Here is a 14543-nt window from a genome sequence, read left to right as displayed (position 1 = left end):
GACTCAGTCTGATCCTCTGGCTCAAAGTATCTCTGTCATTTCCAAGCTCCTATGACCATTCCATGGCCTGATCTGTCTGTCACACACACTCCAGCCCCAGGGAGGTGTCCGATGCCTGTAGGTACCCCAGATACATTTATCCTCACACAACCACCTGGCTCAGGTGTTCCTTGAGATGGGGCAGGAGCACCTTGAAGTCCCTTGGAACTAACACTACCATGTCAGTCCAGGGCCACAAAGCCACCTACTGACCAGCACCTCCAAAATAAGCATTCTTCTCTCCACTGTCATCATGAAGCCACAGGTAAGGCTAAGCCCTTATCTGCATCAGATATCTGTCTCCCCTTCACTTCTACATCTGTCCTGCCACCTCAAGTCCCTGACCAGCAGCCGCAAGGGGATGGGAACATTTTCTTCTGTCTTCAAGCCTTTTTGTTGTTTTAGATGAAATTTATACCAAAAAAAAAAGAAGAAAGAAAGAAAGAACAATTCACACCAAAAAAGCTATTGCTGTGTTGTTCCTGCTGCACACTGAACCCTTTAGGACCAAAAGGCTAGGGGCTCCCAGTCAGAGGGGTGGGCCCTGTCAGTCTAGCTCAGAGCAAAGGTCCTTCTACCACATTCCATGTTCCCAGGCTGCCCTGCTGTGCATGGACAGAGGCCATGCCCACATTTGGATCTGTACTAACGTATTAAAACAAGCCTGTGCATGGTACAGTAGGGAGCTGCAGACCCTGCAGGGCTCAGGGCCACGGTGGCTTGCAAGTTCCCAGTCCTGCTGTGCCCAGGAGCCCAAGGATACATAGACTGTGCACAGATGCACAATGAAACATCTCAAGTCAAGGATTCCAAACCACAACCCATTAAACGGTATGTCCCACAGTTTTAGAGGAGCACTGGGATTTGGCGGTGCCTGGGGGACTTTTGATGCCCTCTGATTCCCCATAAGTCCTTGAAACTTTGGGGGAGCAACCTGGCACCCAAGAACTGGGCAAGAGCTTCCCTGGAGTCTTCAGAAGGATGAAGGCACACTCTCCTATAAGGGCGTACATGTATACTGACCCACATACACATAGAAACCTGAACACAGTCACCCATATGTGAAAACTCAGCCTCTCCACCATTTCATCTGTGTGCCTTCCCCTTGCTCTTGGGAGGGACTCTTCCTGTCCCAGAGTCAGAGCACTGAGTTTGGTGCCTAGGAATCTGCCCACTTCAGACCTGAATGTTCAACCCTCTTAACTACAGTTTTATTCTGGAGAGAGACATTGACCTTGACTGAACTCTGTTGTGGACAGGAAAGACTCAGGCATGTGAGTTTTGAAACCTTCCCAGTTAAGATAATGGGCTCTGTCTGGTGAAGGAAATGGAACCCTGGTTAGTTGACAAAGGATTTTTTTTTTTTTTACACATCAGCTGAAGGTACCAATTATTTGCCCAAAGGAGCAATGTTTCTCTGGTGGTTGAGGTCATGAAGAAAAAAGCCCTTAGCATGAATCGGCCTGGCTAGGGTTCAGATCCTGGCTCCACTATCCCCAGTCCTGGGTGATTTTATGACAAAGCAAATTACGGGATCTTTTGGAGCCGCATTTACTCATCTGAAAAGTGGGGACCAGAAGGCAGCCTTATTAGTGAACAGAACTCCTGATCCATTCGTCCCCGAAGGGACGGTGATCAGCATTTTGGCCTCTACATCCTCTCCCTATGTCTGTGAGGTCCAGAGCATCCCTGGGCCATCCATGCCAGGACAGCTGTGCGGGTGTTGAGGGCTCCCCGCTACCACAAGGAGGCGCCAAGGGCAGAGCGCAGCGCACGCTGGAGCTCCGAGACCCCTCGCAGCTTCCTTAACCGGTCCCCCGTCCTTCGTCTCCCTCGGCTGTCCTCCCACCCAGCCATCCTCGCCAGCTCACTCGGTGCGGTTGCCCGGACTCCTGGACCTGGGAAGCGCCGCGCAAGGCGCCGGCGGCGCGGGAGGAGCCCCGGCCCTCTAGCGCCGGCAGCTCCGCCCCCTCCCCGGCCGCTGCGGGCCGCCTGCTCCGGCCCTGCGCGGCGGGATCTCCGGGCCGCACAGAGCGAGGAGGCCGGGAGCAATGGCCAGGGGCCCGCAGTCCCGGCGCAGCCCCGCGACGCCCGGGAGCGCCCTGCGCGCCCTGCTACGCTGCAACCTGCCCCCCGGCGCCCAGCGCGTGGTGGTTTCCGCTGTGCTGGTGTTCCTCGTCCTCATCAATGTTGTGCTGATATTCCTGCTGGCCTTCCGCTGAGCCAAGCAGCCCACCCGGTGCCGTGCTGTGCCGTGGGGGACCGCGCTGTGGTGAGTGGCTCCGGGTTTGCATGCCAGCAACTGTCACCCATAGCCTCCGCACCCGGATCTGGGGAGATAAGGCCTTAGGCCACCCATGTGCTCACTGACAAGGCCTGGTTTGGGGTGGTACCGGTAGTGCCACCATGTGGGTGACAGGGGCATGGTGGCACACGTGCATGGGGGGCGGGGGTCCAGTCTGTCCTCTGTGCTGTGATGCGGCATGGGGGAGCTAAAATGGCGCATCTCTGTGAATAACTGGGGGTAGGTATGGACACAGCTGTAGCAGGGCTGGCTGTAGTTGTCAGGAAACGGTGTGCATGAGACCACTGGATGAGCAGAACTGGGCATGTACTTGTGTGTGTGAGTGTGTGTGTGTACATGTGTGTGTGCGTGTGTGTTTTGAGAGCTTTGTGAAAGATACCTGGATACCTCAGGCAGGTCACCTGCAGTTGCTGTTCCCATTTTAGGCCTTAAAATAAGTAGTGCCAGTCAATCTCCCTAGGGGCAGGGCCCCTGCTACTCTTCTTGAGATGTAGACATTCCTGTTCAGGTAGACATTGAACAGGAATACCAGTGCAGGGGAGTCCAGACTGCCACTCCCAGACTATACATTGTAAAGCCACCACCACCTTGCAAGTAAGAGAAAGAGACAGGAGGCAGGATGGGAAGGGTGACAATGGTGGGGGGGGGGCAATATTAGGCAGAGCCTGGCAATATTGCTAATCCCAGGGCCAGTCAGAACTTCAAAATTACAGGAAGGGATCGTGCTCCTGCCCTGGCTTGCCTTAGTCTTGAACTTGCCCCTCCACATAAACATCCCTGTGCCTCAAAGTCTACCTCTGCATTCTCCTGCCGGGTGGGGGCCAGCCTGGAGTCCTATCCCCTGGGGCCTGTCAGGCTGGAGTGTTAGCTTCAGGGACAACTGCACCTAGGATAGAGCACCGGAAAAGGTCTGTGCCCAGAAACCATCCTCTGCCTGCAGGTGAGGCACATCTGATGTCCTAGGAAACATGTCTCTGATCTCTTGGAATCACATTGTGTTTTGGTGACATCGCAGAAATTACTAATGTCAGTACTATAACTTGTTAGAGTACTTCTGGTTTTGGGCCACTGACAGGAGGCGTGGGGAGGTTGGAGAACTTGTTCCCAACCATGTGTCTTTCAGGTGCCCTGTGTACACAGTTGTAAGACAAGGAAGCAACAGAGGTGGCCAACACCTCCCTACCCCCACTTCTGGGCAGGATAGGCATGGGGACATGCCCCTGTTGGTACCTGTCACCCAGTTCTCGCTGTGAAGCCTTGACTCTTTAGATTCCCAACTCCTTCCATAGTTTCCCCAGGAGTTATGAAGGAAACAGCCCATGTAATATCCACACCGGTCTGCAAGGACTGCTGAATAGGGGAAAGGACCACACTGGCTTTTGCTCAGGGCTCATTTGAAGGGATCTGGGGACAGAGAGAGACACCTCATCCAGTTAAGACAAAGCAGGAACCACCTAGTAGAGGAATCAGTGGGAATTGGGTTGCATTGAGTGTCTGGGTTACTCCCCCAGGTCAGGCCCATTCACCTGCATTCTCACAAGACTCACCTATATCACCGGGGGTGTCCACTTCCTCCTTTCTCTTGAGCCACATCCTTCTAGACCTTGCATAAAAGCCCGCTTGTCAAAGATACACTGGCTCTACACGTGCAGCCAGCTGGCTTTCATATGGTTGCGCCAAGTCCCTGTTTCATCCCATCTGTGTTGCAGCCAGGCCCACGTGCAGGTCATTATAGCTGGGCATGAGGGTAAAGGTCTAAAGACTGCTGCTCCCAGGAATAACCCAGTGCTCTATGCCTGGGGTCCCCACATAGGCCTTGGGAATGGTCACTGCATTGTAAGGGTACATTTGCACATGGGCTTGCAGATTACTCTGAGGAGAGGTGTCATCAAGTGTGCAGGTGTCACCTTCAAGAAAGAGTAAGAACCAGTGGTTGGGCCTTCCCTGAACTTGCCTGCTCAGGCCCTCCCCTGGAAGGCAGCTCCTAGCCTGAGTGGGCTTCTGTGCTGCAGTGGCAGCCTACCACTCACCCTACCCACTTAGGCACAGATGCCTCTTGGACAGTGACTGGAACTGGGGTGGATGTACCGGCAGTCCAGCTGAAAGGTGTAACCCTGCTCTTGGTTCCCATGCACACAGCATGCACACAGCCCTTGATGCACCTAGGGAAGCCAAGGGAGGGCTCACCGTGGGTGGAGAGCAGCTAAGCGGGAGTGCTTGGTGCAGAAGGCCAATCTGGGGATGCTCCAATTCTTCCTTGATTGTTTAGCTGTACAGTGGCAGTCCTCAGTTCTATGCAATTCCCAGCTCACCCCTCCTCTACTGCCCTAATACTACTGGAGCCATTCATCATTTATGGAGTAGAAACAGGGTCCACATTACAGAAAAGCAGGTATCAGCCCAATGGGAAACAAATCCACAGGCAAGGGCTGCCTGGTTGTGATGTATCAGTCCACAACCACTTAGGAGAAAAATATCATAGGTTATTGGGCAGAGAATAACCAAAGCAAAGAATTGTCAACCGGGTAAAAGTGGTTGACTTGGTGACAAAGCACACAAGAACACCAGAGATATCTATGATAGCAGCTGCAACACACACCTACTTTTTTTTTTTTAATTAGTTTTTAGTTGTCAGTACCTTTGTTTTATTTATTTATTTTTATGTGGTGCTGAGGATCAAACCCAGGGCTTGGCATGTGCTAGGCGAGCGCTCTACCACTGAGCCACAACCCCAGCCCCACATACCTACTTCTAAAGTTAGGAAATAAAGGAAAACGGTTGGAATGAGTAAAATGTAGATGCGTAGGACTCTGAGGAGGGGTGCTGCTCAGCTGATGTGGGTGTCTGAGCTGTGGTTGAAGGTGGGTTGGAAGCGGAGAGGCACCTGCTCCAGCACCTGCTCAGCAGGGGTGTGTTCAAGTTCACTTCTGGCTCTACTGTTGAGCCCTGACAGCCTCAATTTGCTCAGGGCACAACCCTGCTATCAAAGAGCTGTCGGCTGGGAGGTCAGGATCTCTTTTTCCCAGGGCAGTTGAGGGTGAGGATGGACAACAAGAGCGCTTCAGCCTGGCCCTAACCCCATGAGGTCCAGAGTAGCTTTGCCCCACTGACCCGCCTGCCATGGCTCTCTCCACAGCTCATCAGTGATGGCAGTGTGGTCTGTGCTGAAGCACTCTGGGACCATGTCACCATGGACGACCAAGAACTGGGCTTCAAAGCTGGGGACGTCATCGAAGTGATGGATGCCACCAACAGAGAGTGGTGGTGGGGCCGCGTTGCCGACGGCGAGGGGTGGTTTCCAGCCAGCTTTGTGCGGGTATGGTTCCAGCCTGTGCTTCTGCCTGACTCGTGAGGAACTACTTGGCTCTGCTCAGAAATCCAAGCCCAAGCTGGACATGGTAGCTCATGCTTATAATCTCAACCTACTCAGGAGGCTGAGGCAAGAGGATCACAAGTTTGAGATAAGCCTGGGAAACTTAGCAAGACTCTGTCTCAAAATAAAACATTTTTAAAAGGGCTGGGGATGTAGCTTAGTCGTAGAGTGCCCCTGGTTCAAGTCCCATTATCAAAATCATCATTATCATCCAAGCTCAAAATAGCTCTGGGGTCCCCCTCTCCAGTTTGTTGGTACCTGGTGCCTTGGGCTGGATGAGTGGGTGTCAGAGAGCTGTGACACAGCCCTGCTCCTCCTACAGAACCACTACCTCCTCTGTCCCCTGCTGCTAATGCCTTCCTGCTGAGCCCTCAGGCCAGAGTGAACAGTGTGATGATAGAATATGACTCACAAGGGGAATGTGCATGATAGAATCCCATCACCAGGAAGAACTTGATTTACCAGGCCTTTATGAAGCACTACAGAACATTTACATGGATCATCTCACTTAACACTCATCTAGCTCTGGGAGGTAGGGACCTGAGGAAACCAAGGCATGAAGTCGCTAAGAGGTCACAGGGAGGGGACACAGGTCCCACCTAAGGTGACCTCTGGTCTCCAAGGGAAAAATCCAGGTGCGATCTCCAAAGGGCCAGGCTGAGGGCAGCCAGAAGGGGAGACCTCATGCCCTGGTGTTCAGGTGCTCTTCCTGCCCAGGACTCTCAGGTAAACTGTCTACTCTGAGCCCCAAGTCTTTCCTTAAGTTACAGGTTTGAACGAGCAAGACCACACCACCTACCCAGTGTAGTCAGCCCCCACACAGCCTAGTATGGCAAGTGCTGGTTCAGAAACCCCTGGCACATTTTCAAGCACTGTGCTAAGCACCAAGTTGGGGTGGGAGGCTTCAGGGGGAACATAGGGTCTGCCAAGGCTGCCCCAGTGGTCTTGGGATAATATCGGTGCCCCTTGGTGCAAAACAAAGCAAACAAAAACCCCAAACCCAAAACAGCTCTGGGGTCCCAGGTGGCCTCACTTCCCATCTCCCATCTGCTGCAGTTAGACCTGCTGTCCCCATCCTGGCCTTGTACAGCAGTTATAGGAGTTTCCGAGCTAGCTCAGGACCACCGCAGGTCCTCTGAGTCTCAGTTCCCCACTGCCACTGTGCAGTGTACAGGGACTGACTCCTAGAGCCACCACAGGGCGCTGACTGACTTCGGGTTGCCTGCAGCTACGGGTGAACCAGGATGAGCCCACAGATGACGAGGCCCCACAGACTGGCGATGGCAAGGCTGAAGATGGTGGGACAGAGGCACAGAGCAGCAAAGACCAGATGCGGACAAACGTCATCAACGAGATTCTCAGCACCGAGCGGGACTACATCAAGCACTTGCGTGACATCTGTGAGGTGAGCAGGGACCCAGCTTGTGAGGCAGGGAGGGAAGAAGGACGGAGACAGAGCTCTGACCACCCCTGCCCCCACCCCCACAAGGGCTACATCAGGCAGTGCCGCAAGCGTGCAGACATGTTCAGCGAGGAACAGCTGCGCACCATCTTTGGGAACATCGAGGACATCTATCGCTGCCAGAAGGCATTTGTGAAGGCCCTGGAGCAGAAATTCAATAGGGAGCGCCCACACCTAAGCGAGCTGGGCGCCTGCTTCTTGGAGCACGTGAGCAAGCCCCGGCTTCTCCATCTGGATCCCTAAGCCCTGCCTGTCTAGCACCTATCTCTCTGCCAGGAACGCTTCCTCTCCCCACACACCCTGGCCTTTTATTTTCACCTCTTTGCACCTGGCTCCCTTCTCCAGCCCAGGCAACCTGCTATTGCTGTTCTCCCAGAAGCTTTCAAACATCTGTGCACCAGGCCCCAACCTGCTCCTCTTGCTCTACAACAGTCTTAGAAGGGTCTCTGCTTTGGGGTGGGGGGAAATCACTGTCATCAAAGGGGAGTCTCAGGCATCAGTCAGGAAGGATTTGCTTGGGCCAGACAGGAAGGCAAAGATGTGTCCAGCCACCTCCTATTTAGTGCCCCAGGGAAAGTTCTGGGGTTCCTCAGATAGTGGGTAATCTAGAATTTGTGTGGAATTTATAGCCCACATCCAGTGTAGATGCCAGATGCCCAAAGGTTCATTGACTTGGTCTGGAAAGATTCCAGCCTCACCTGAAAGCACAGAAATTTGTTTTATCCCTGTCCTGGGCAAACACACAGGGTTAAGCAAAGGATGTCTGTCTCTCTACCTTCCAGCCTCTGCCCCACTCATCTTTTGGCCTTAATAATAGCCCTTCCTTATTGGCACCTCTGATTTCATTAAAAAAAAAAAAGTTGAAGTTTCTACTGAGGGCTTTGCTGAGAAAGCTGGGTGGCAGCAGGCAGGAGCACGCAAGTCCTCTCAGGATCTTCCCATCCCTGGATGTGAATCCACATACCTTGTGCCCAGTTAAGTAAGTGGAGAGTGCCTGGTGTCCCCTGAGACCCGACTCCTAAAAGAAATCAGAGGCTCTTGACTCTCAGGGACCTGGGGCTTTGGCTGATTGCCTGGGGGAGCAGGAAGACAGCCATCCTAATCTCCAGCTGTGCCTTTACAGCAAGCAGACTTCCAGATCTACTCTGAGTACTGCAACAACCACCCCAACGCCTGCGTGGAGCTGTCCCGGCTCACCAAACTCAGCAAATATGTGTACTTCTTTGAGGCCTGCCGGCTGCTACAAAAGATGATCGACATCTCCCTGGATGGCTTCTTGCTGACTCCAGTGCAGAAGATCTGCAAGTATCCACTGCAGCTGGCTGAGCTGCTCAAGTACACCCACCCTCAGCACAGGTAGGAGGCATGAAGCAGGGAGATAGCCTGAGGTTATGCACCAGTCAGTTTGTTAAGCACTTGGGGTGTGTTGGGTTCCGATGTAGGTACTGGGACAACACACCAAATAAAACAAGCAATGTCCTCAAAGAGCTACCACCGCAGTGGGGGAGAGAGAATCATCAAGAGGATATTAAGGGGCTGAAGCTCAGTGGTAGAGCACTTGCCTCGCCTATGTGGGGCACTGGGTTCAATCCTCAGCACCACATATTGTGTCCATCTACAACTAAAAAAAAAATTCTTTTTAAAAAGAGGATATTAAGCTTAATATTCAGGAGGAGAGAGATTGTGCATTTGACCAGTCAGACATGGCAAGAGGAACAGCCCCAGGAAGAGTCAGCTCCACCCAGGGGGCTGTAGGAGACTCCTACATCTCTCTGCTCTCCAGCCTGCAGTGCCCTTCCATCTCTGTTCTGCCACAGGGACTTCAAGGATGTCGAAGCTGCTCTGCATGCCATGAGGAACGTGGCCCAGCTCATCAACGAGCGGAAACGGAGACTTGAAAACATCGACAAGATTGCTCAGTGGCAGAGCTCCATAGAGGACTGGGAGGTGAGGGCCCCAGGGCCCAGAAAACACTGCTGGGTCTTTGCTTGAAAATTGTGCTTATCCCTGAAAAGTCTGGAGGGAGCAGAATCAGAGAGCCAGGCTCTTGAAAGCAAGCACTCATGGCAGAAAAGCAGGTTCTCTTGTACAGACACAGGGTCCTTGGTGCTGCCCAGAGCCAAACTTTAACACCTGGTGGCCCCCTTTCTGTGAGGTAAGACAATCCTCTCAAGAGTCACCACTAGCCAGGAGAAGCCCTAACAGAGGAAGAATGTTTTTTCTAAACTATATCTATTCCTCAGGGGACAGATTACATCACTGAGTTTTATTGAACTTTTGGGGCTCCCAACAGTTGGATTTAGGCCCCAAAGTGTGACCAAAAATGGATCACTACCTATCAGGGCTCCCTAGTTCCATTTTTATGACTTGCATATTCCCCAGGTAACTGCCAGCCTTGCCTTCTAAGGGAACAGGAAGGCCTGAACTGATAACATTCCTGCTCCCCAGAGCTGTAGAGGGTTTTGCCCTTCCACCACCAGCCACTCTACCTCCTCCCGAGGCTCTGCTCCTGTCCACACAGTGGCACTGTGCCAGCTGTCAAAGGAATTATCTGAAAATCAATATAAATCAGCCACAGAACGTTATAAGATAGATTTCTGGGCCCCACCCTTGACCTACTGAATGCAAATCCCTAAGGAGCAGCTGGGCAATGTGGTCTAGTGGTTCAGAGGCCCAGCCTTGGCTAAGGACCCATACAAGTTCAGTCATCCCAAACTGAGTGGTTGCCAACAGCTGGCTGGGATTTGTACTCTCATAGAATTGGAAAGGGACAGGATGTAGAAAGTTCCAGTGATGGAATTTCAGGTACTAAATACATATAGCTGAGAAAAGGACCTTCTTTAGACTCCTAAAGACTAGCTACAGAGGTGAATTCTAGCCAGCCTAATTTTTTCACTAGGGCAGAACCATCTAATCAAAAGTGTGAACCACATGTGTAATTTTACACTTTCTAGTAGCCATCTTAAAAAAGAAACAGAAGAAACTGATTTCAATGTTGTTTAACTCAGTATATCCAAAAGAGCATTTCCACTTGTAATCAACACAAAATACCATTGAGATATTGTACATTGTTTCATATTAAGTCTTCAAACTCAGTGTGTATTTTATACTGACATCTCAATATGGATTAGCCACATTTTCAGTGCTGAAGTGCCACATGAAGCCACTATTTTGCAAGGATGGCCAGCTCAGGTCAGATCCTTCCACCTTTTTCCTTCCCCTTCAATAGTCCCCACCTTTGGGACCAGAATACTTCTTAGGCTTCAAGAGCACCCAGCCTCCCTTGACCTGGCCCAGTGGAAACTATAATGGGAATACACCCACCCACCCACTACAGAGGCAGGAAATAGAGCCCAAGGTTGAGTGTGCTCTTCTCATGCCTCTCCTTGGGGACCCCCAGGGGGAAGATCTTTTGGTTCGAAGCTCAGAACTCATCTACTCGGGGGAGCTGACTCGTGTTACACAGCCCCAAGCCAAGAGCCAGCAGAGAATGTTTTTTCTCTTCGACCACCAGCTCATCTACTGTAAGAAGGTACCGGCATCACTCTGCCCTGCTGGATTGGCCCCACAGAGCAGGTGGAGAGACTAAAACCAAGGGCTGGGAGCAACTACCCCGAGAAAGGGAGACTGGCAGATCCTACACTGGCCATTCCTCATTCCTGGGAGGAATGGTCAGGCCCGTAGGGCTGGGAGATGGTGAGACCACAGGATGGCTCTCAGTCCAGTCAGGGCCCAGTATTGTTAAGAATGCCCTCCTCCTGACCTGGCCCCTGCCTGATCCTCAAGTCACCTATTTATTCTCCTCCTATAAATCTCTGCTTCTCCTTGTGACCCCCGAGGTCCTTTGCGGTAGCCTCCTCCCGGCCTCCTCTTCGCTGCTGGCCTAGAAGCCCCCATCCATGCAGTTCTCCTTGTCCACTGTACTCCTCTGTACTGTGCCCTGTAGGCCACTGTCTTAGTTTCTATGTCTATGTATCTTCCCACCAGACTATACAGTTCAAAGACAGGGCTGCCCCCTGCCCAGTTAGTAGCTGGGCATTGAAAGGGCAGGCTCCTCCACTGGTGGTTCAGCCGTCATAGGTCACAAGAGGCCCCCTCTGCCTTTAGGTGCTCACCGTCTGCTGGGGAGGTGGCTGGGGGCAGACAAGGGACATGGGCAGGTGAGCAGGTGAGCAGGTGGGCAGCTAAAGCTCAGGGCAGCATCTGGCAGGACCTGCTGCGCCGGGACGTGCTATACTACAAGGGCCGGCTGGACATGGATGGCCTGGAGGTGGTGGACCTGGAGGATGGGAAAGACAGAGACCTCCACGTGAGCATCAAGAACGCCTTCCGGCTGCACTGCAATGCCTCAGGGGTCAGCCACCTACTATGTGCCAGGAAGCCTGAGCAGAAGCAGCGCTGGCTCAAGGCCTTTGCCAGGGAGAGGGAGCAGGTGCGGCTGGACCAGGAGACAGGTGCGAGACCCTGCTGGGCCTTGCCCCACCTCTAGGGCCAACCTGGCCCTTTTGCCTGGCCTGGCTGCCTGGCAGTCAGAATCACCTTGATAAAGTGAGGCAGTGTATTTCATCCAGAAGTTTCAGGGCTCCAGCAATCTCTTGGTCCTAGTAGTAAGCAAGGCCACCCTCTCTCTACTGGCAGGAGTGGCCCTTTCTCAGTATACAGCCCCAGAACACGGGTCTGCTGGCCTGCATGGGGTAGGGTGGATGTTGCTTCACTGCACAGACTTGCACATGTACCCATGGACATGCTCTAAAGCCAGCTGGAACCCTGAGGAAACATGGAGGGGAAGGTGGGTAATAGCCTCCAGAATCCTCCCCTGTCCCATGAGAATAAGCTTCTCCCCCTCCTATTCACTCAGTGGCCAGGTTGCTCTTGGTAGAAGAAAGAGCATCCACCTAGACACTGCACAAAGTGAGGGCCAGACATCAGGTAAAGGCAAGAGATGTGGGGCACAGTGGGAGGACTTGGGGATCTTCATTCTCTGCCATAGTTGGCAGGGCCAGCTGACTGAGCAGGACAAGGAACAGCCCTTGCTATATTAAGGGCACAAACCCTGAGGCATATGGGAGTAGAACACTAGGAAGACTGCACCCAGGCAGGGGAGGAGGAGGATATGGGGCCTTATGTATACCTCCCCCCAGGCTTCTCCATCACTGAACTGCAGAGAAAGCAGGCCATGCTGAATGCCAGCAAGCAGCAAGCCACAGGGAAGCCCAAAGGTAAGTGGACAGTAGTCCCACCTATGGACAGCTCTGTCATTGATTACATCTTTGACCCCCAAAAGCAAAGCCACCTAAATACCAGGTTCCCAGAGGTGCCCACTGCCCTTTGTAGGTATTATGTTCCCAAAGGTTGGTGATAAGGGGAAGCTTGGGTCAGTACATTGTTCTTTATCTTGAACCCTCTGACCTCAGCATTGTGGCACAGTTAGTGTCAGTGCTTTTCTTCCCTAGGCTGCTGACAGGCACCCTCACAGCTACCTTCCCCCTTGCTATAGAAAGAGCCAACATCACATGCCTTAGAAGGGCCCCTGGTCATCTATCATCTCTGAAGGCTGCAGTAGGTCAGGGCCAGGCCAGAGGCTCCAGGCAGACTGGGCCCCAGGATGTGGTCAACCCCTTGGGAAACAAATCCTATGCGGCAGAACTGAGGGTTCTGGAACGGACCCCTCTGCCTTCCACCCTGTGCCACCTAACACTGGGGCACCCATGACCCTGCTGTTTCTCTTTGCCTAGCCGTAGGCCGGCCCTGTTACCTGACACGCCAGAAGCACCCATTACTGCCTGCCAGTCGGCCCCAACAGCAGGTCTTGGTGCTGGCAGAGCCCAGGCGGAAGCCATCCACCTTCTGGCACAGCATTAGCCGGCTGGCACCCTTCCGCAAGTGAGCCAGTACCCACCTGACAGCACTTTGTGGACCTGCCCATCCTCAGCCCCCAGCTTTTCCTCCTTGAGGACCACTCCATCTGGCCATCCTTCTCTGCCCGTCTTGCAAACTGGAAGTGTGCAGGTGTTGGTGCCCCCAGGGCACACCAGGTTTGTGCTCCCATGCTTGGTTTCTTCCCTGCTGCTGGTGAATGAAGTGACCAGCTGGGAGAGGCAGGGCCCTGGCACATACAAGCCCCTCCTGCAGCCTGATCTCTGACCCTCTCCCCTTCTGTCCACACTATGGACCTGTGTGAGGCCTTCACTAACCAGGAGCCAGGAAGCCACCGCTCAGAACCACTTACCAGGCCGGCGTGCAGAAGGCACTAGCTGCTTTGGACCAGATTCTTTGGAAATCTAATCATCCCCACTCCTGTTTCCTCCAGACAGGAGAGAACTACTCTATGGACAGTGGCCACCTACAAAGCTGGGCTGTGTCCCTTCAGGCCACTTGCAACCTTGGAGTACAGGAACCAGAAATTCTCTACCCAAATATCTGGCCCAGACCTGCCCTTTTACCTCCCAGCTCCTCTAGACATTGCTGGTCACCCTCTTCACTCGTGATGTTGTGTAGTGGGAAGAACAAAACCATATAGTCAGCCACATACTTTGGTCGGGGTTTTGTGACCATTCCATTTGTAGCTGTGGGGTTGCTGCAGAACCACCTGGTTCCTGTTTTTGTTTGGGTTTTGTCCTCTTGTTTTTCTAACATGAAGAAAAACAGTTAATTGTTGTGACACAGAAAGATTGCCTTACCCTAGTGAGCGTGAGAAGCCATAAGGACTGAATTCTGGGGCCAACAGCATCCAGACTGACCCAACCACTCCAGGCAATGGACATGTGGCGAGGGCACCCACATCCTGCCCAAGGGCGCCAGGAGCACAGCCAGGCCTGGCATGTCAGTGTGGAACCCTACAGGATTCAGCAGCATGGACAGTCACTCTTGCACTATACCTTCTCCAAGCCAGAAGCCACATTTAATTTCATAAAGAAACTTGTGAAAAGTAATCTGGCTCCAGCCATTGCATTCTGTTGGTGTGTGCATTTTCTCGTGTGTGTGTGTGCACCTGTTCTTTCTGTGCCTGGGCTTTCCCCAAAGACAAAGAATGAGCTGGGGGCATGGTGGCGCGTGCCTATAATAATCCAGCAGCTCAGGAGGCTGAGGCAGAAGGACTGCAAGTTCAAGACTAGCCTCAGCAACTTAGCAAGGCCTTAAGCAACTTAGACATTGTCTCAAAATAGAAGCATAAAAAGGGATGGGGATGTGACTCAGTGGTGAAACCCCAGAGTTCAATCCCTGATATTTAAAAAAAAAAAAAAAAAAGAATACCATGAGCCAAGAAATTCCAGAGGTATGGGGTAGGGGTGGGCTCTATTGAAGACTGGGGTCAATGCTGCAAAGACCAAGGATTGCTGGGAGGACAGTCTGCAAGACCTGGA

At 52.7% G+C, this 14543-nt stretch overlaps 2 protein-coding genes across 3 annotated transcripts in view; both read left to right on the top strand.

Annotated features, from left to right (window-relative positions):
* ARHGEF4 (Rho guanine nucleotide exchange factor 4) overlaps positions 1 to 14407 on the top strand; it is a 78537-nt gene extending 64130 nt beyond the window's left edge. The window contains exons 3-11 of one of the 2 annotated variants that reach the window (XM_081260873.1): positions 5481 to 5660; positions 6946 to 7122; positions 7207 to 7386; positions 8303 to 8535; positions 8997 to 9126; positions 10580 to 10711; positions 11390 to 11633; positions 12321 to 12398; positions 12915 to 14407. In XM_081260873.1, coding sequence (XP_081116999.1) covers positions 5481 to 5660; positions 6946 to 7122; positions 7207 to 7386; positions 8303 to 8535; positions 8997 to 9126; positions 10580 to 10711; positions 11390 to 11633; positions 12321 to 12398; positions 12915 to 13066 — 1506 coding nt within the window. In that variant the 3' untranslated portion in view covers positions 13067 to 14407. The remainder of the gene's footprint in view (positions 1 to 5480; positions 5661 to 6945; positions 7123 to 7206; positions 7387 to 8302; positions 8536 to 8996; positions 9127 to 10579; positions 10712 to 11389; positions 11634 to 12320; positions 12399 to 12914) is intronic. The other variant, XM_081260874.1, reaches the window with a different exon arrangement.
* Positions 1531 to 5620, top strand: SMIM39 (small integral membrane protein 39). The gene is made up of 2 exons (XM_081260875.1): positions 1531 to 2311; positions 5481 to 5620. The coding sequence occupies exon 1, from the start codon at positions 2091 to 2093 to the stop codon at positions 2259 to 2261; it is 171 nt and encodes a 56-aa protein (XP_081117001.1). The 5' UTR covers positions 1531 to 2090; the 3' UTR covers positions 2262 to 2311; positions 5481 to 5620.
* Positions 14408 to 14543: the final 136 nt, after the last annotated feature.

The sequence above is a fragment of the Spermophilus citellus genome, assembly GCF_964194105.1.
Source record: "Spermophilus citellus genome assembly, chromosome: 11".
NCBI lineage: Eukaryota > Metazoa > Chordata > Mammalia > Rodentia > Sciuridae > Spermophilus > Spermophilus citellus.
Note: the sequence above shows the minus strand (reverse complement) of the source record. Positions and strands in the feature narration are given on the sequence as shown.